The sequence below is a fragment of the Saccopteryx bilineata genome, chromosome 7 (genome assembly GCF_036850765.1).
Source record: "Saccopteryx bilineata isolate mSacBil1 chromosome 7, mSacBil1_pri_phased_curated, whole genome shotgun sequence".
In the NCBI taxonomy this organism is placed as follows: domain Eukaryota; kingdom Metazoa; phylum Chordata; class Mammalia; order Chiroptera; family Emballonuridae; genus Saccopteryx; species Saccopteryx bilineata.
In genome coordinates, this window is record NC_089496.1 from 15,265,540 (window position 1) to 15,280,941 (window position 15,402).

Here is a 15,402-nt window from a genome sequence, read left to right on the forward strand (position 1 = left end):
AATTAACAGCTTTCTTTAATATCAGAAACAATATGAACAAGTTGGATTCATCTTAAAGCTATTATGTAACAATATTGCCATCTAGTGTTCATATCAAATAAGCACTTCCAATACAAATACCACACTTCTGTTTTTCATTTAAAAAATCAGGTGTGTATAGATTAAATACAAATTCCCATTCCTATGGACAAGAGTATAGTTTTGATGGATGAATAAAAGGAGAAAGAAAAGTTCACTGGGAATCAGTGGGAAAAAAAAAGAAAAGGCATGTGGGAGAAAAACCCTTTCTAAGGATGTGATTTTTGCCACATTTTGTTCTTAAAACATAGTAATATGTGACTTCATTGTTGTGGATAATTCATTGACCAAGGAAAAGTAAACGTCAAGTCCTTAGGGTTAGTCGAATCAACCCTTTGTAGCCCCTTACCCATTGTATACCAAATGGGAATCAAGTGAGCATGTCCTAAGTAATTTGTCATCAAATGAACACAAATTTCATTAGAGCTATGTTTTAATATACAAAATTTATCATTCTCATAACTGCTAATGAGAAGAGATAAAAAGTAAAAAAATTTAAGATACAATGGGCCAAACTGTTATTAATTACATTATTATAAACACTGTTGAAAACAAAGACAAGTGAACCCAAGCACCTCCACAAGCAACACACTCATGGGACGAACTCAGCAGGCACCAGCGCCCCACTGAAGTCCCCACTGGAATCCTGCACAGCTGATCCTCCCAGGTGGTTGGTGGTCTCAGTCAGTCCTTGCAGCTGATAGGCCTCGGGGTAAAGCCCTCCCACTGACATGCCAACAGCAATCAAGGCTCAACTACAAGAGGGTGTACACAGCCCATATAAGAGGTGTACCCTGAATGCCAAGCTTGAGTGATCTGGGTAGCTGTGCCACTAGACCCTACAGAACACATACTGCATAAGGCCATTTTACCAAGACTGGAAGAGGTAGCAGCTCTACCTAATACATGGAAACAAACAGAGGGAGGCTTCCAAAATGAGGAGACAAAGAAACATTTCCCAAATAAAAACAAAAACAAACACAAAAACAAACAAAACAGAACTCCAGAAACAGAACTAAACAAATGAAGACAAACAATCTACTAGATGTAGAGTAAAAAGCACTGGTTATAAGGATACTTAATGAATTTAGTGAGAATTTGAAAAGCATAAAAAAGGACCATTCAGAAAAAGAATACACTAACTAAAATGAGTAACTTTCAGGGAGTGAACAGTAGAGTAGATGAAGTGAGGAGCCACTGAGCCATTTCACCCGCAGGTGTTGTAAAGTACCAAAGGATATAGAATTAATATTAATATTTTAGGAGGCTTGGAGAACATTTTATTAATTTGGGTTAAGGTGTGCAGAGAAATTGTGAGAAATAGTCTCTGTACTGTGTGATTGGCATGACCAGGATGGTCCTTGGCATTGTATTGTAAATGAAAAGGGGAAGAAAACATGGATCCCCAGACATTCCACCACACCTGTGGGGAAAGGGGTGAATGGCTAGCCAGGTGCAGGGAGAGAAAAGCCAAAATAAACCTTTTCTTATAGCAATGAGCCATTTGCGGGCATTTGTCCCTACCGAAACTACCTCTCCTATGTAAATGCGTGTGTGACTCTGGACAGAGAGCAGATAAACACTAGATAATATAGGAAAACCTTTAATATGTAAAGAGACATCTTTCTACCATTGTGTTGACTTGTAAATTTTGTTTTCTCCAAAATGATGTATGGTTTGCAAATTGAACATGGTCCTATCATGTTAAAGGACATATGACTATAACCAATAGCGGTAAGGAGCTTCTAATTGCAATTTTTGCTTCTGTACTTCCCACTTTACAAAACTATAAAAACTAAGTAGAACAAAGGGCTGGCGCGCTCTCCGTCAGATTTCTGTCGGAGTTCCCGCCACTTGGCCAAGCTAGACAAATAAAGCTTTGCTGTGTAAACGATGGACCTTGTTCCTGTCTTCCATATTTTGGGTCCCTCCGAATTTGGATTAACAGAAGCAGGGACTCAAATCAGTAATCTGGAAATATACTATAAAAAAGCAAAAAAAAAAAAAACCCAATCAGAATATCAAAAAGAAAAAAGAATCCAAAAAATAAAAATAAAAATAAAGATAGTGTAAGGAGCCTCTGGGACAACTTCAAGTGTACCAACATTCACATCATGAGGATGCCAGAAGGAGAAGAGACAGAGAGCAAGAAATGGAAAACCAATTTGAAAAAAATGATGAAAAACTTTACTAACATTGTGAAGAAAATAGACGTACAAGTCCAGGTGAAGAAAACAGATGTACAATTCCAGGAGACATAAGGAATCCCAAACAAGATGAACCCAAAGAGGCACATACCAAGACACATCATGATCAAAATGCAAAAGATTGAAGACAAAGAGAATCTTAAAATCAGCAAGAGAAAAGCAGTCAATTACCTTCAAGGGAGCCCCCAGAAAACTGTCAGCTGATTCCTCAACAGAAACTTTGCAGGCCAGAAGGGAGCTGCCAGAAATATTCAGAGATGAAAAGCAAGGACCTATAACCAAGATTACTCTACTCAGCAAAGCTATCATTTAGAATGGAAAGACAAATAAACAGCGTCCCTGACAAGATAAAGCTAAAGGAGTTCATCATCACCAAACGAGAATTACACGAAATGTGAAAGGGTAGGATCCTCTTTAGGAAGAAAGTAAGAAAAAGATAAAAAGTGTAAATAAAATGGCAGTAAGTACTTATATATCAATGATTGAATCTAAAAAAAAACAACCCAAAAAACTGAAATTAACGAAGAAGAAAAACAGAAACAGACTCATAGAAACAGAGAACATTTTGATGGTTTCCAGAAGGGGGTAAATGGGTGAAAAAGGTGATGGGATTAAGAACTAGAAATTGGTAGTACAGCACAGGGAATGTGGTCAATAATATTCTAACAACGGTGTGTGGTACCAAATGGGTGCAAGATTTATCGGGATGATCACTTAGTTCACTAGGGTGTGATTAGACATCTGAAACTAATATAATAATGTATACCAACTGTAACTGAAAAATAAAAATGATTTAAATATGAAAAAAACCTAAAAGTAAAAATGAGATCTAAAGGAAAAAGAAAACAAAGAGAGCTGACATTGTTCATCTACAATCGAAGCCTGGCTGCTGGGAAACCTTCAAGTCTGGATACTGGACGTGGTCTGCTACCTGGCCTCGGACAGATCTCCTGGGCTTTTGGAGCTTCCTTTTCTTTAAAGATTAATTTAGTATGTGAACAAGACTATAAAATGCAAAATGCTCTCCCAATATAAGGTGCCAACAAGCAAGATCTGATGGGTGGTAACAGTATACTACTTACTAGATTGCAACACTGACTAACCCCACTCCCCTTTCAACAAAACCAGTGTGAGTCGTTCACAAATGTGTCTCGTTTTATCCTAGTCCTGTACCTTTGGTCATACTATCTGCCCTTTATAAATCTCTTAGTCTACTAAACTCTATCCACTGGACATAAGGTGTCAGCAAAGTTTATTATTTTTCCTTTTAATTTACCCATTTTCTCATTTCTGTGTAACAAAAATGGATCAGTATGTAAGTCAGAAATATTAGGAAACAAAAGCCTACTCATTTTCCATAATCCAGCTCCATTTCTCACTTTTTCTGTGCAGTCACCTTTCTTGTATCCTGCACAGTTCAGAAGTGATTCTATTCTCTCTGCTCTCAACTGCTCAGCTGCACTAATTTCAGTTCAATTACAGCCACACAATATTATTCTTATGTACACGTTTTATCCCCTTAGGATTAGTTATAAGCTCTCTAAAAGGGGGAAATATATATATTAATTATCCTTCTTTGTATCTCCCAAAGATAATTTTTGGGTACCTGAGAAGTACAATCACATGTGATATAAATGCCTTCCTATTCAGTTCAGAAGTATCTCACTTTCCTAGATCAAAGATCTGCACATGTCACATTAATTGGCAACATCCTTTAACCTCTTCCAGTCTCAATTTGTTACAATAAAGATCATAATACCCACTTCATATTTATTGCAACAGCAAAATCAAAGAAAAAAATCTATATCTTGTATAGAGAGAGCTATCAACAAAAGGTAAAGTTTCATGAAAAACTACTTTATTTTCAGACATAGCATTTAAAAATATATATATAGAAAAAAGTCCCTCCACCAAGAAACTATTAGAAACAAATATAGTAAAGTTGCAGGATACAAAATCAATGTTCAAAAATCCATGGCTTTCCTATATACTAACAATAAAACTTCCAAAAAAGAAATGAAATAAGCAATTCCTTTTGTAATTACAACCAAAAGAATAAAATAATTAGGAATAAACTTAACAAAGGAGGTGAAGACCTATATACTAAAAATCACAAAGCATTATTAAAAGAGATTGAAAATGACACAATGGCCCTGGTCAGTTAGGTCAGTGGGTAGAGCATTGGCCCAGCGTATGGACATCGCAGGTTCAGTTCCCAGTCAAGGCATATAAGAGAAGCAGCCACCACCTGCTTCTCGCCCCCATCCTTTCCCCCCTTTCTCCCGTTTCTCCTCCTGCAGCCAGTGGCTCAACCTTGGGCACTGAGGATAGCTCAGCTGATCCCAGCATGTCTACCTCAGGCACTAAAAATAGCTCAGTTGATTTGAGCATCGGCCCTAGACAGGGGTTGCTGGGTGGATCTTGGCTGGGATTCTGACATGCAGAAGTCTATCTCACTATCTCCCTAGTTTCACTTAAGGGAAAAAAGAAAAGAAAATGACACAATGAAATGGAAAGATATCCCATGTTCATGGGATAACATAGTTAAAACGGCCATATTACCCAAAGTAATATACAGAGTTAATGTAATCCCCATTAAAATCCCAATGCTATCTTTTAAAGAAATTGAACAAGATTTATGGAAACAAAAAAGACTGCACGTTGCCAAAGCAATCCTAAAAATAAAGAACAAGGCAGAAAGTATCACACTACTTGACTTTAAATTTACTACAGAGCCATGAAAATCAAAACAGCATGGTATTGGTAGAAAAACAGATACACAGACCAATGAAACAGAATTGAGAGCCCAGAAATAAAACCACATCTATAGGGGCAAATAATTTTTGACAAAGGAGCCAAAAAAAAACATAATGGAGAACAGAAAGCCACATGCAAAGAATAAAACTAGATTATAGTTCTTCCCCAAGTATAACAATTAATCCAAAATAGATCAAAGACCTAAAGCTAAGAGCTGAAACAATAAATTACACAGAAAAAAACAAACTATTTCCTCATGTATACGATACTCCAATGTATAAGACGCACCTTAATTTTGGGGCCCAAAATTTGGAAAAAAAAATAGTATTACATAAAATTATTGAACTGGTTTTATTCATCATAAAATTCATACAACTCCTCATCACTGTCAAAACTCCCATCCATTAGCTTGTCCTCATCTGTGTCTAATAATGAATCACTGTCTTCATATATTGCCTTGTCCTCAGTTCCATCTATGGCATTTGAAATGCCACACTTCTTAAATCACTTGACAAAATCTCAATCTTGATATCCCAGGATCTTTTCACCCAAGTAAAAATTTCTCCTATAGTTGGTTTCTTCACTCTTCCTGCTGGTGTCAAAAAGTGGCCTGAGTCAGGCCACTTTGCTGACTTAGCTCTCATGGCCTTCTTCTGCCGACGTGTTTTCAGTAGGGTTTCTTCTTTCTGTAGCCAGTCTCAGATTGATTTCTCAGTTGGAGGTGGACCAAACTGACATTCAGCAGCATGATTGCCATTCACTTTTGCAAACTGGATCACTTTTAACTTGAATTCAGCATGGTAAGAAAATCTTTTCTGAGCCATTTCTGGGCAGAACATGGTAAAACGTAACCTACTGTACATAACATACCAATAATAAGGGCGAAATAATGAGCATAAAGACAACAAGTGCGAAAAAGCGGAAAATGCAAGTAAATAATTTACAACCACTGTATAAGATGCACCCAGTTTTTAGACTCTAAAATTTTTTTTAAAATGGTGCATTTTACAGATGGGGAAATAAGGTAGGTACTGAACTAACAGACCTTGGTCTTAGAAAAGGTTTTACAAATTTGGCCCCAAAGGCAAGGGAAGTAAAGGCAAAAATAAATGTATGTGACTATATCAAACTAAACTCCTGCACAGCAAAAGAAACCACCAACAAAACCAACTGAATGGAAGATGCTATTTGCAAACAACAACTCTAACAAGGGGCTAATATCCAAAATATATAAGGAACTCATATAACTCAACACCAAACAATCCAATAAAAAAAATTGGCAGAGGACCTAGACACCTCTCCCAAGACGATATACAAAATGGCCAAGAGATACATAAAAAAATGTTCAACTTCAGTAGCAAAATGCAAATCATACCTCTGATGACATACCACCTCACACCTGTTAGAATGGCTATTATCAACAAGACAAGTAATAACAAGTGTTGGAGAGGTTTCGGAGAAAAGGGAACCCTCATTCACTGCTGGTGGGAATGTAGGCTGGTACAACCACTGTGGAAAAGAGTCTGGTGGTTCCTTAATAAATTAAGAATAAAGTTACCACATGATCCAGCAGCAATCCTTCTAATGGGGATCTACCCGAAAATCTCAAAAACATTTAGTTGCAAAGATATATCCACCTCTATGTTCACTGCAGCATTATTCACGGTGGCCAAGAAAAGGAGACAATGAAAGTATCCTTTGATAGAGGACTGGATAAAGAAAACATGGTACATATATAATATGGGATGCTATTCAGCCATAAATAAGGATGAAATACTGCCATTTGTGACAACATGGATGGACCTGTTAGAACATTATGGTAAGTGAAATAAGTCAGTCAGAAAAACCTAAGAACCACATGATTTCCCTCATATGCAAAATATAAAACTGAACTCAAAAACACAGACACCAGTACGGTGATTAACAGAGGAAAGGAATGGGGGGTTATTAAAGGGTAAAGAGGATCAAATATATGGTGATGAAAAATGATTTTGGGGGGGGCACACAATGCAATATACAGATCATGTGTCATAGAAATGTACACCTGAAACCTGTATGATCCTATTAACCACTGTCACCCAATAAATTTAATTAAAAATTTTTTGATTCATTTACACTGGGGGAAAAAAAGAGTTGTGCAACCATCCGAAAAAAAAAAAAAATCCGGTAATACAGATGAAAACTGAATTGGATTTTTAAATTATTGGCATTTGGGCTACCAATCTACTACCTATTTGGCTAGTTATATGCACTGCCTAATAACTGACTGCATTACCTTTCTTCAAGAACACAGTAAAGGTAGACAAAATTTTCTATAAATGCTGACATAAAAAATTATCTAACTTACATGTTATATTAAATGAAAAATGTGTTTTTTTCTCTCAAAAACTTCTGTAAGCGAAAAATTAAGTTACCACCACACATTAGATTACAAAGTTTAACATCCATTCAGGGATGAAATTTATTTGCAGTGAATTAAAATGTAAATGATATTATTTACACACTTCTCAACCTAGAAATCTATAATAAAACATAATCCTCACTGAAACATCTCAAGTGACTCTGCTTTTCAATAGACCAGTCAAATCATTCGCTTTATCTTCAATCTATTCACATCAGGTGATCAGTATTCTTTTCCTGGACCATCCCAGAAATGTACTGTGACTATATTTTTAATAAGTAGGTTTTTCTTAGATTGGCAACAAAAAAACCCTCAACTTTATTAAATATGTCATGTCTCCTATTTTTATGCTACTGCTGCCATCTAGTGAAATATCTGAGAACTTAATATCATCCTAGAAATAAAGTTTTTTTAAAAACAAAATGCATAGTCAACTTACAAGATATATGTAGTGAATAAGAATATTACTTCCTTGCAAATAAATTTATAATTTTGTTTTTGTTAAATTATATTCCTATATAATTCACCAATAATCATAAAGCTATAAAATCATTAGAACTGTTTAATTAAAAATGACCTTCATTAAAAAATACCTAATAACAATAAGCTGTTTTTTATCATCCAATTATACAAATTTTATCATTCAGTATGCAAATTCAGTGATACCCTTAGAGATCTGGAATTTTCCATTACTTACCAAGAATATTGTTCACCATACAGTTAAAACAGTAACATAGGCTGGCCAAAACTCTAAATGCCTGGAACTCTACCAACTATAGCACCTGAAAAATTCCATAAAGGTAAAGATAACTGATAATAACCTACCACGAAGCTTACCTGGGAAAAGATATTTGCTGTTGGAGCAACTTTGCTGTCCACAATGCTATATAATATTGCTAATAATCGATCTAGGGGAAACAGTTTTGGTCCAAGGAGATGATTGCTTGTCTGTAAGAAAGGAGAACATGAATTTTCTTCTTCTAGTGGAGGACTCACTTTCTGTCCTATAAATTCCCAGTAACAAAGTATTTATATTCTATAGTTCCCCAAAGATGCTAACAAATCCAAATTGCAGTCTCCATGCAAAAACTTTACCTGATATAATCAGGATTAATCCCATAACATTTTCCTCAAGATTTTCTGACTTAGCATCAACAAATATTAATTAAAGAACAAACAAGTCACCTGAACTAGTCCTGAACATTACCTCATTTTGCTGTTGTAACCAGATGTTAAGTGACTCAGCCAAGTCATCAGTCAAGACAGTACACAACCGAACCCAGGACTGAAGCCTTACTCCTAGCCTAGAACTTACTACCTCTCACCATTCCTCCTTATGCCACAGACTGGAAACCATATTTACTCAACATTAATAGTTCCAAAAAGATCAGTTATAGAAAACTAATTAAATGTTTTATAAACTATGAATAAGCTATCAGCTCAAAATATTGTAAAATTCATAAAATGTTTAAAGCCTGTGAAATTCATAAAAACTTTAAAGCCTATGAAGCATTCATACTGGTATACAAAGTTACGTGGTACAATTACTTGTCATTAGAAAGTTTCAGTGCTCAATGTCCACTCCATTAGATAATTTTAGGAGCAGTGTTAAGAATTTAAGTATTCTACATTAGCAATGACAAATAAAATGAGAAGCTGTATTTACATACATGAAAATAACTATTTCTTTTAAGGCACGATTGTAAAGGAAAATGACAACACAAAATAAGGTACTTACCTCAACTATTTATATCTAAAAGATAGTTTAGAAATCATTTTTCAAGTCTTAAATTTATATACTTTTCTCATTAACTACTTAAGACATTTAGAAAAGTATTGCTTAATATAAAAAATACCAACATATCCACAAATTTTTATCAAACCCTAACATTATGTAATTTTTGCAAAGAAGTAAAACACCAGATTACATTACAGATAAACTGAAGAGCCTGTGCACTCTGCTCACATCCCATTCTCTCTCTCTCTCTCTAAAAGAAACCACTGTCTATAATCTGGTGCCTTCATCACTTTCATGACTGTTTTTATAATATATATGTACCCATACGGCATTTAACTTCCAGTTGAGTAGGTGACATAGGTAAAAGCAATACATGGCTCCTTCCACAAATTCATCAAAATTACAACTAAACACAGAAGACCATCATTCAGAACCACCTGAAATCTGGCTGAATGGAAGTCCTTCAACTAAGGATTTAAAGAAGAAGCCACATCAAGATGGTAGAAGGGGTAAGGCGCACAACAGGCTGGTCCCATCCTCACGTGTGACAGACAAAAACGAGGAGGGATAGCTCAGCTGCAGAGGCCCTTCCTGAGGAGCAAGAGGTCCCGCCGCCATACCAGGACCCCAGCCCGGAGTCCCAGAGCCAGGAAGAGAAATTTCCATAACTTCTGGCTACAAAAATAAGTAGGGACTGTGGCTGAATGACACAGAGGGTGGCTGTCCCAGGTTTTCCTTTAAAGGGCCCAGGCACAGCCTTATTCTGAGCTCCAGCACTGAAGCAGCAGCTTGAAAGGAACTAGAAACATACGAAGAGGAACTGAACTGCTTGATATCAGGATGAGAGCTGGAGGGGCAGCCTTCTCCCAGACAGAAGCACTGGCAGAGGCCGTTCTTCCTTTGTGAAGCCTTCCTCTCATAGAACTGGTAGGTAGGCATCATATCTGAGTATCCATCAACTGGGCTCACACTTGCTCTGGCCTGGTGATTCTCGGAGGACCTACCCCAACCAAGCTGTTTCCAGGGGCTTTGTCTTGGCTCATACATCAGGTTTTCCTAAAATCTTTCAAACAAACTGCATCTGGCCTCAGTGTGCCCTGTACCTTCTGCTAAGTGGCCCCAGCCCTGGCTCTAGCAGCAGCTGGCCTTGGTTCGCAGCTTGGCCTCACCTGGGCACCTCCAACCCTGACATGAGTAGTAGCCATCTCTGCAGATCACTCTGTAGCTCACACCAGGTGGCCCCACTCCAGGCAGAACACAAGTGGTCGCTGACCTTGGCCAGAACCTCCCAGGAGGCCCCAGAGCCAGGGTACCCAGGGGACAGCTTCAGACCACATTAGAGCACGACCACCCAAAAACCTCCACAATGATCCACTCAAGGAGTGGACTCAGCAGGTACCAGAGCCCCACTGAGTGAGTCCTGCTCTGCGGGGTGGAGTTCTGCAAGCCAATCCTCCATGGTGGTTGCAGCTAGTTCTTGCAGCTGATTGGCCTGGGTGAAAATCCCTCCCTCTGACATGTCAACAGCAATCAAGGCTCAACTACAATAGGAAGGTATACACAGCCTACACAAGAGGCACATCTTACGTGCCCAGCTTTGGGTGATCAGGGAGCTGGTACACCTGGACCCTACAAAACACCTACTACATTAGGCCACTATATCAAGCCTGGGAGACAGAGCAGCTCTTCCTAATACAGTGTGTATGTCAAGTCCTGGTGCACTTTTGACCGGTCACAGGAAAGCAACAGAAGATGATAGAAATGTGAAATCTGCACCAAATAAAAGGAAAACCCTCCCAGTTTCTGTAGGATGATGTGGCAGCATGTGCGCATGTGCAGATGATGACATAACACCGTGTATATAGCGGAGCAGCCCACGGCCATGCCAGTCGAGATGTGGACGGTACAGAGGGAAGTTCAGTGTGTTCTGTGGCTTGCTAAATTGGAATCCGTGACCAAAGTGCAACGTGAATATCGGTGCGTTTATAATGAAGCGCCACCACATAGGAATAACATTACTCGGTGGGATAAGCAGTTGAAGGAAACCGGCAGTTTGGTGGAGAAACCCCGTTCTGGTAGGCCATCAGTCAGTGACGAGTCTGCAGAGGCTATACGGGATAGTTACCTAAGGAGCCCTAAAAAATCTGTGCGTTGAGTCCACATCAAACTACATTGAATAGGTATGAAACTGGGAGAGTTTCCCTTTTATTTGGTGCAGATTTCACATTTCTATCTTCTTTTGTTGCTTTCCTGTGACCGGTCAAAAGTGCACCATGACTTTACGGACACACTGTACATATAGAAAGGAATACGGGGAGGCTGCCAAAAGGAAGGAACAGAACGAAACTCCAGAAAAAGAACTAAACAAAATGGAGACAAACAACATACTGGATGCAGAGTTCAAAACAATGGTTGTAAGGATGTTAAATGAATTTAGAGAGAACATGAAAAGCATAAAAAAGGACCAGTCAGACATAAAAGATACACTAAATTAAATGAAAATATTGTACAGGTAATCAACAGTATAGTAGATAAAGCTGAGAATCAAATCAGTGATTTGAAATACAAAGAACAAAAAACACCAAAAAGAAAAAAGAATTCTAAAAAAAATAACGATCATATAAGGAGCCTCTGGGACAACGTCAAGTGTACCAACATTCCCACCATGAGGGTGCCAGGAGAAGAGAGGGAGAACAAGAGGAGCCTCTGGGACAACTTCAAGTGTACCAACATTCCCACCATGAGGGTGCCAGGAGGAGAGAGGGAGAACAAGAGGAGCCTCTGGGACAACGTCAAGTGTACCAACATTCCCACCATGAGGGTGCCAGGAGGAGAGAGGGAGAACAAGAGGAGCCTCTGGGACAACGTCAAGTGTACCAACATTTCCACCGTGAGGGTGCCAGAGGAGAGGGGGAGAACAGGAAATGGAAAACTTATTTGAAAAAATAATTATGAAAACTTTCCTAACCTGGTGAAGGAAACAGACATACAAGTCCAAGAGGCATAGAAAGTCCCTAACAAGATAAACCCAAAGAGGCCCACACCAAGACACATCAGAATTAAATTGCAAAAAATTAAAGACAAAAGAGAGAATCTTAAAATCAGCAGAGAAAGCAGTCAGTTACCTACAAGGGAGCCCCTAGAAGACTCAGCTGATTACTCAACCAAAACTTTGCAGGCCACGAGGGAGTGGCAAGAAATATTCAAAGTGATGAAAAGCAAGGACCTGCAACAAAGATTACCCAGCAACGTTATCATTTAGAATGGAAAGACAGATAAACAGCCTCCCTGACAAGATAAAGCTTGTTCATAACCACCAAACCAGTATCTCATGAAATGTTAGTCTTCTTTAAGAAGGAACAAAAAACCCCCAAAATTTGAACAGTAAAATGGCAATATATACATTTCTATCAACAACCAAATCTAAAAAATAAATAAAGAACAGAAAGACTCAGATACAAAGAACATTCTGACAGCTGCCAGATGGGAGGCGGTGGGGGATGGCTGAAAAAGGTGAAGGGATTAAGAAAAAAAATAAAATAAAAACAACAACAAAGAAACCCTCATAGACACAGACAACAGTCTGGTGCTTCCTGGAGGGAAAGAAGAGGTGGGGGAGGTAGGAGAGAGTCCAGTGATAAACGGTGATGGAAGGAGACTTGACCTGGGGTGGTGAGCACACAATGGAATATACAGATATGCATTATAGAATTGTACCCTTGAAACCTACATAATTTTATTAACCAATGTCACCCCAATAAATTCAATGAAACAGAAAAATAAATAAATATGGCTGCATTTCTCATTAGTAAAGGAGGCTGATAATACTGTCATGTTTGTTAGACATTTAAGTTAACTTTCTGAATCAACTGGACTTTTGCCTTTTTCTTATTGCTAGATCTTTGTGAATTACAATACATATATATTTATTCAATATTTCATATATTTGGAAGAAAAAACTTTTTTTTGTAGTGGCTATGACAAAGCACAATTTCCTGCCCATTTTTTGTGAAACGAAAACCAAATTATGTTGTATTATGGTATCAACAATGTGAATAAGGATTAACGTATTATAAATGTTCTTTTTTCCATGTAAATCAATTATTAATTAATTTTTAACTTACATGCATTGCTAGGCTATTACAATTTTTTGGTTGCTAAAATAAGCCTCATTCAAAAATATAACATTACTGCCTGACCACATGGTGGTGCAATGGATAGAGCACTGGCCTGGGATACTGAGGACCCATGTTCAAAGGCCCAAGGTCGCCGGCTTGAGCATGGGAACATAGACATGACACCCATGGTCACTGGCTTGAGCCCAAAGGTCGCTGATTTGAAGTCCAAGGACACTGGCTTGAGCAAGGGGTCACTGGCTCAGCTGGAGTCCCTAGTCAAGGCACATATGACAGGCAATCAATGAACAAGTAAGGTGCTGCAAATATGAGCTGATGCTTCTCATCTCTCTCCCTTCCTATCTCGCTAAATATATATAAAAACATTGTCAAATAAAAAACTGTAGATACTAATTACTCGTCAGTTATATGAGTTCAAGAATTGTGGTTCACATCATGGTGGCTTTGAAGTCAGACAGCCCTAGAGCTAGATGCTAGTTCTACCACATTAACTATGTAAAATTGGGCAAGTTATAGAATTCCTCTTTAATACTCAGTTTCCTCATCTAGAAAATGAGGATTATAATAGTAACCACGTTCATCAGGTCACTGTGAGAATTAAATGAGGTTATATGCAGATTTTAACACTGTTTGACTTATAGGTGGCTCAGTAGCTTTTAATATTTTCATATGATACACGTTTGTGTTTTTTGCTTTTCTAGACAAAGGCCTTAAAAACAGAAATTGTTTTATTCACCTTTTTATACCTAGCACTTTGGATTGTTATAAATGAATAGATAAATGATTAATAAGTGAATAAAATGATGTTAAAGAAAAGACCAAAAAAAGGGGGTAAATGTTGAGAGATCTAAATGAAACTGGTGTCCTTGTCCTCATTAACCCTTAGAAGTTAGCAAAACTAACTTAAGGTTAGTAAAAATTAGCTAAATTCCTGAAGTGTTGGGAATAATGCGGGAGGGAATTCCGGTTAAGAATCATATTGTGAAAGGTGATAACAGTTTTCTGATTTTCACTTTTGTTTTTACTTTAGGATTAGAAAACACATTTCCAATTTAAAATTAAAGTGCTGTGTTGGCATTAGGAGCTGATTTTGTGTGCTAAACATGCAAACTGGCCTCCCACCTACAGAGGAAACAGTCTGAGAAATACCTCAGTAGACCCACTAAAGGTCAGTAGAGAGAATGAAGGTCTAGAAGAATGGAAAAAAGAATCAAAAAAGGAAACCAAAATAACTGTTGAGGAGGTAGAACATGGAATCAAAACTGGTGTCAAGTCAAGAAAACCAGAGACAGAAACATAAACTTAGAGTTAGAAATATTTATGCCAGAAAAACTAAAACTAGAAACAGTTAAATTGTCTGTGGGAAAAGGAAGCAAGGGTGAGGAGGGGAAAAAGACTGCTGCTTTTCCACATAAACAAACTGGCAAGTGATCTAGTACCACACACATGCATTTACTGAATTACAAAGTAAAATCTTTTAAAAAAACAATGTGAACTGAGGATACAAAAAGAAAAAGAATAATACAATTAGCTATATATAGACTTAAAAACTGATAATTCATGTGATTTGTTTCTTAATGTTTGATATCTGATTAAATTGAGAGTTTCATGAGGGCAGAGACGATGACTATTTTGTTCTCCACTGTATCTATACCATCTAGCACAAGTGCTTGGCATGAAGCAAACAGTCAATCAAAATTTTAGGAAGACAGGGAACAAAAATAGAAAAAGAGAACTAGTACATGTACACAGGGGGCTTTCAGTTAAGTTCAGATTTTAAAATAACATGAACCAAAGTCAAAAGTGGCTACTACTACAAAAGTCAAATCCGTAAATCTCGAGTTCATCTAGAACTGGGACATCCTCATGATGCCTGCTCAGACAGTCCCCTCTCAACACCGTTGTCCTAGCTTCACACCAAGTCCACTCACTCCATGAGCAGGTCTAACGTGCCAGTCCTTTCAGTCCTAACTCATCGGCATCACTCATGTATCTCCCTTCTCAAATTTCTTAAATCACTTCTGTCTAAAAGGTAAAATTCTTACCTTTATGCTCTTCCTGAAATTTTCTTCACTCGTTTATTAA

General features: G+C 37.7%; 1 protein-coding gene across 1 annotated transcript in view; it reads right to left on the bottom strand.

The window, feature by feature from the left end:
- Positions 1-15,402, bottom strand: part of ORC5 (origin recognition complex subunit 5) — a 109,699-nt gene that overhangs the window by 33,137 nt on the left and 61,160 nt on the right. Inside the window, exon 12 of the mRNA XM_066239918.1 lies at positions 8,281-8,391. Coding sequence (XP_066096015.1) covers positions 8,281-8,391 — 111 coding nt within the window. The remainder of the gene's footprint in view (positions 1-8,280; positions 8,392-15,402) is intronic.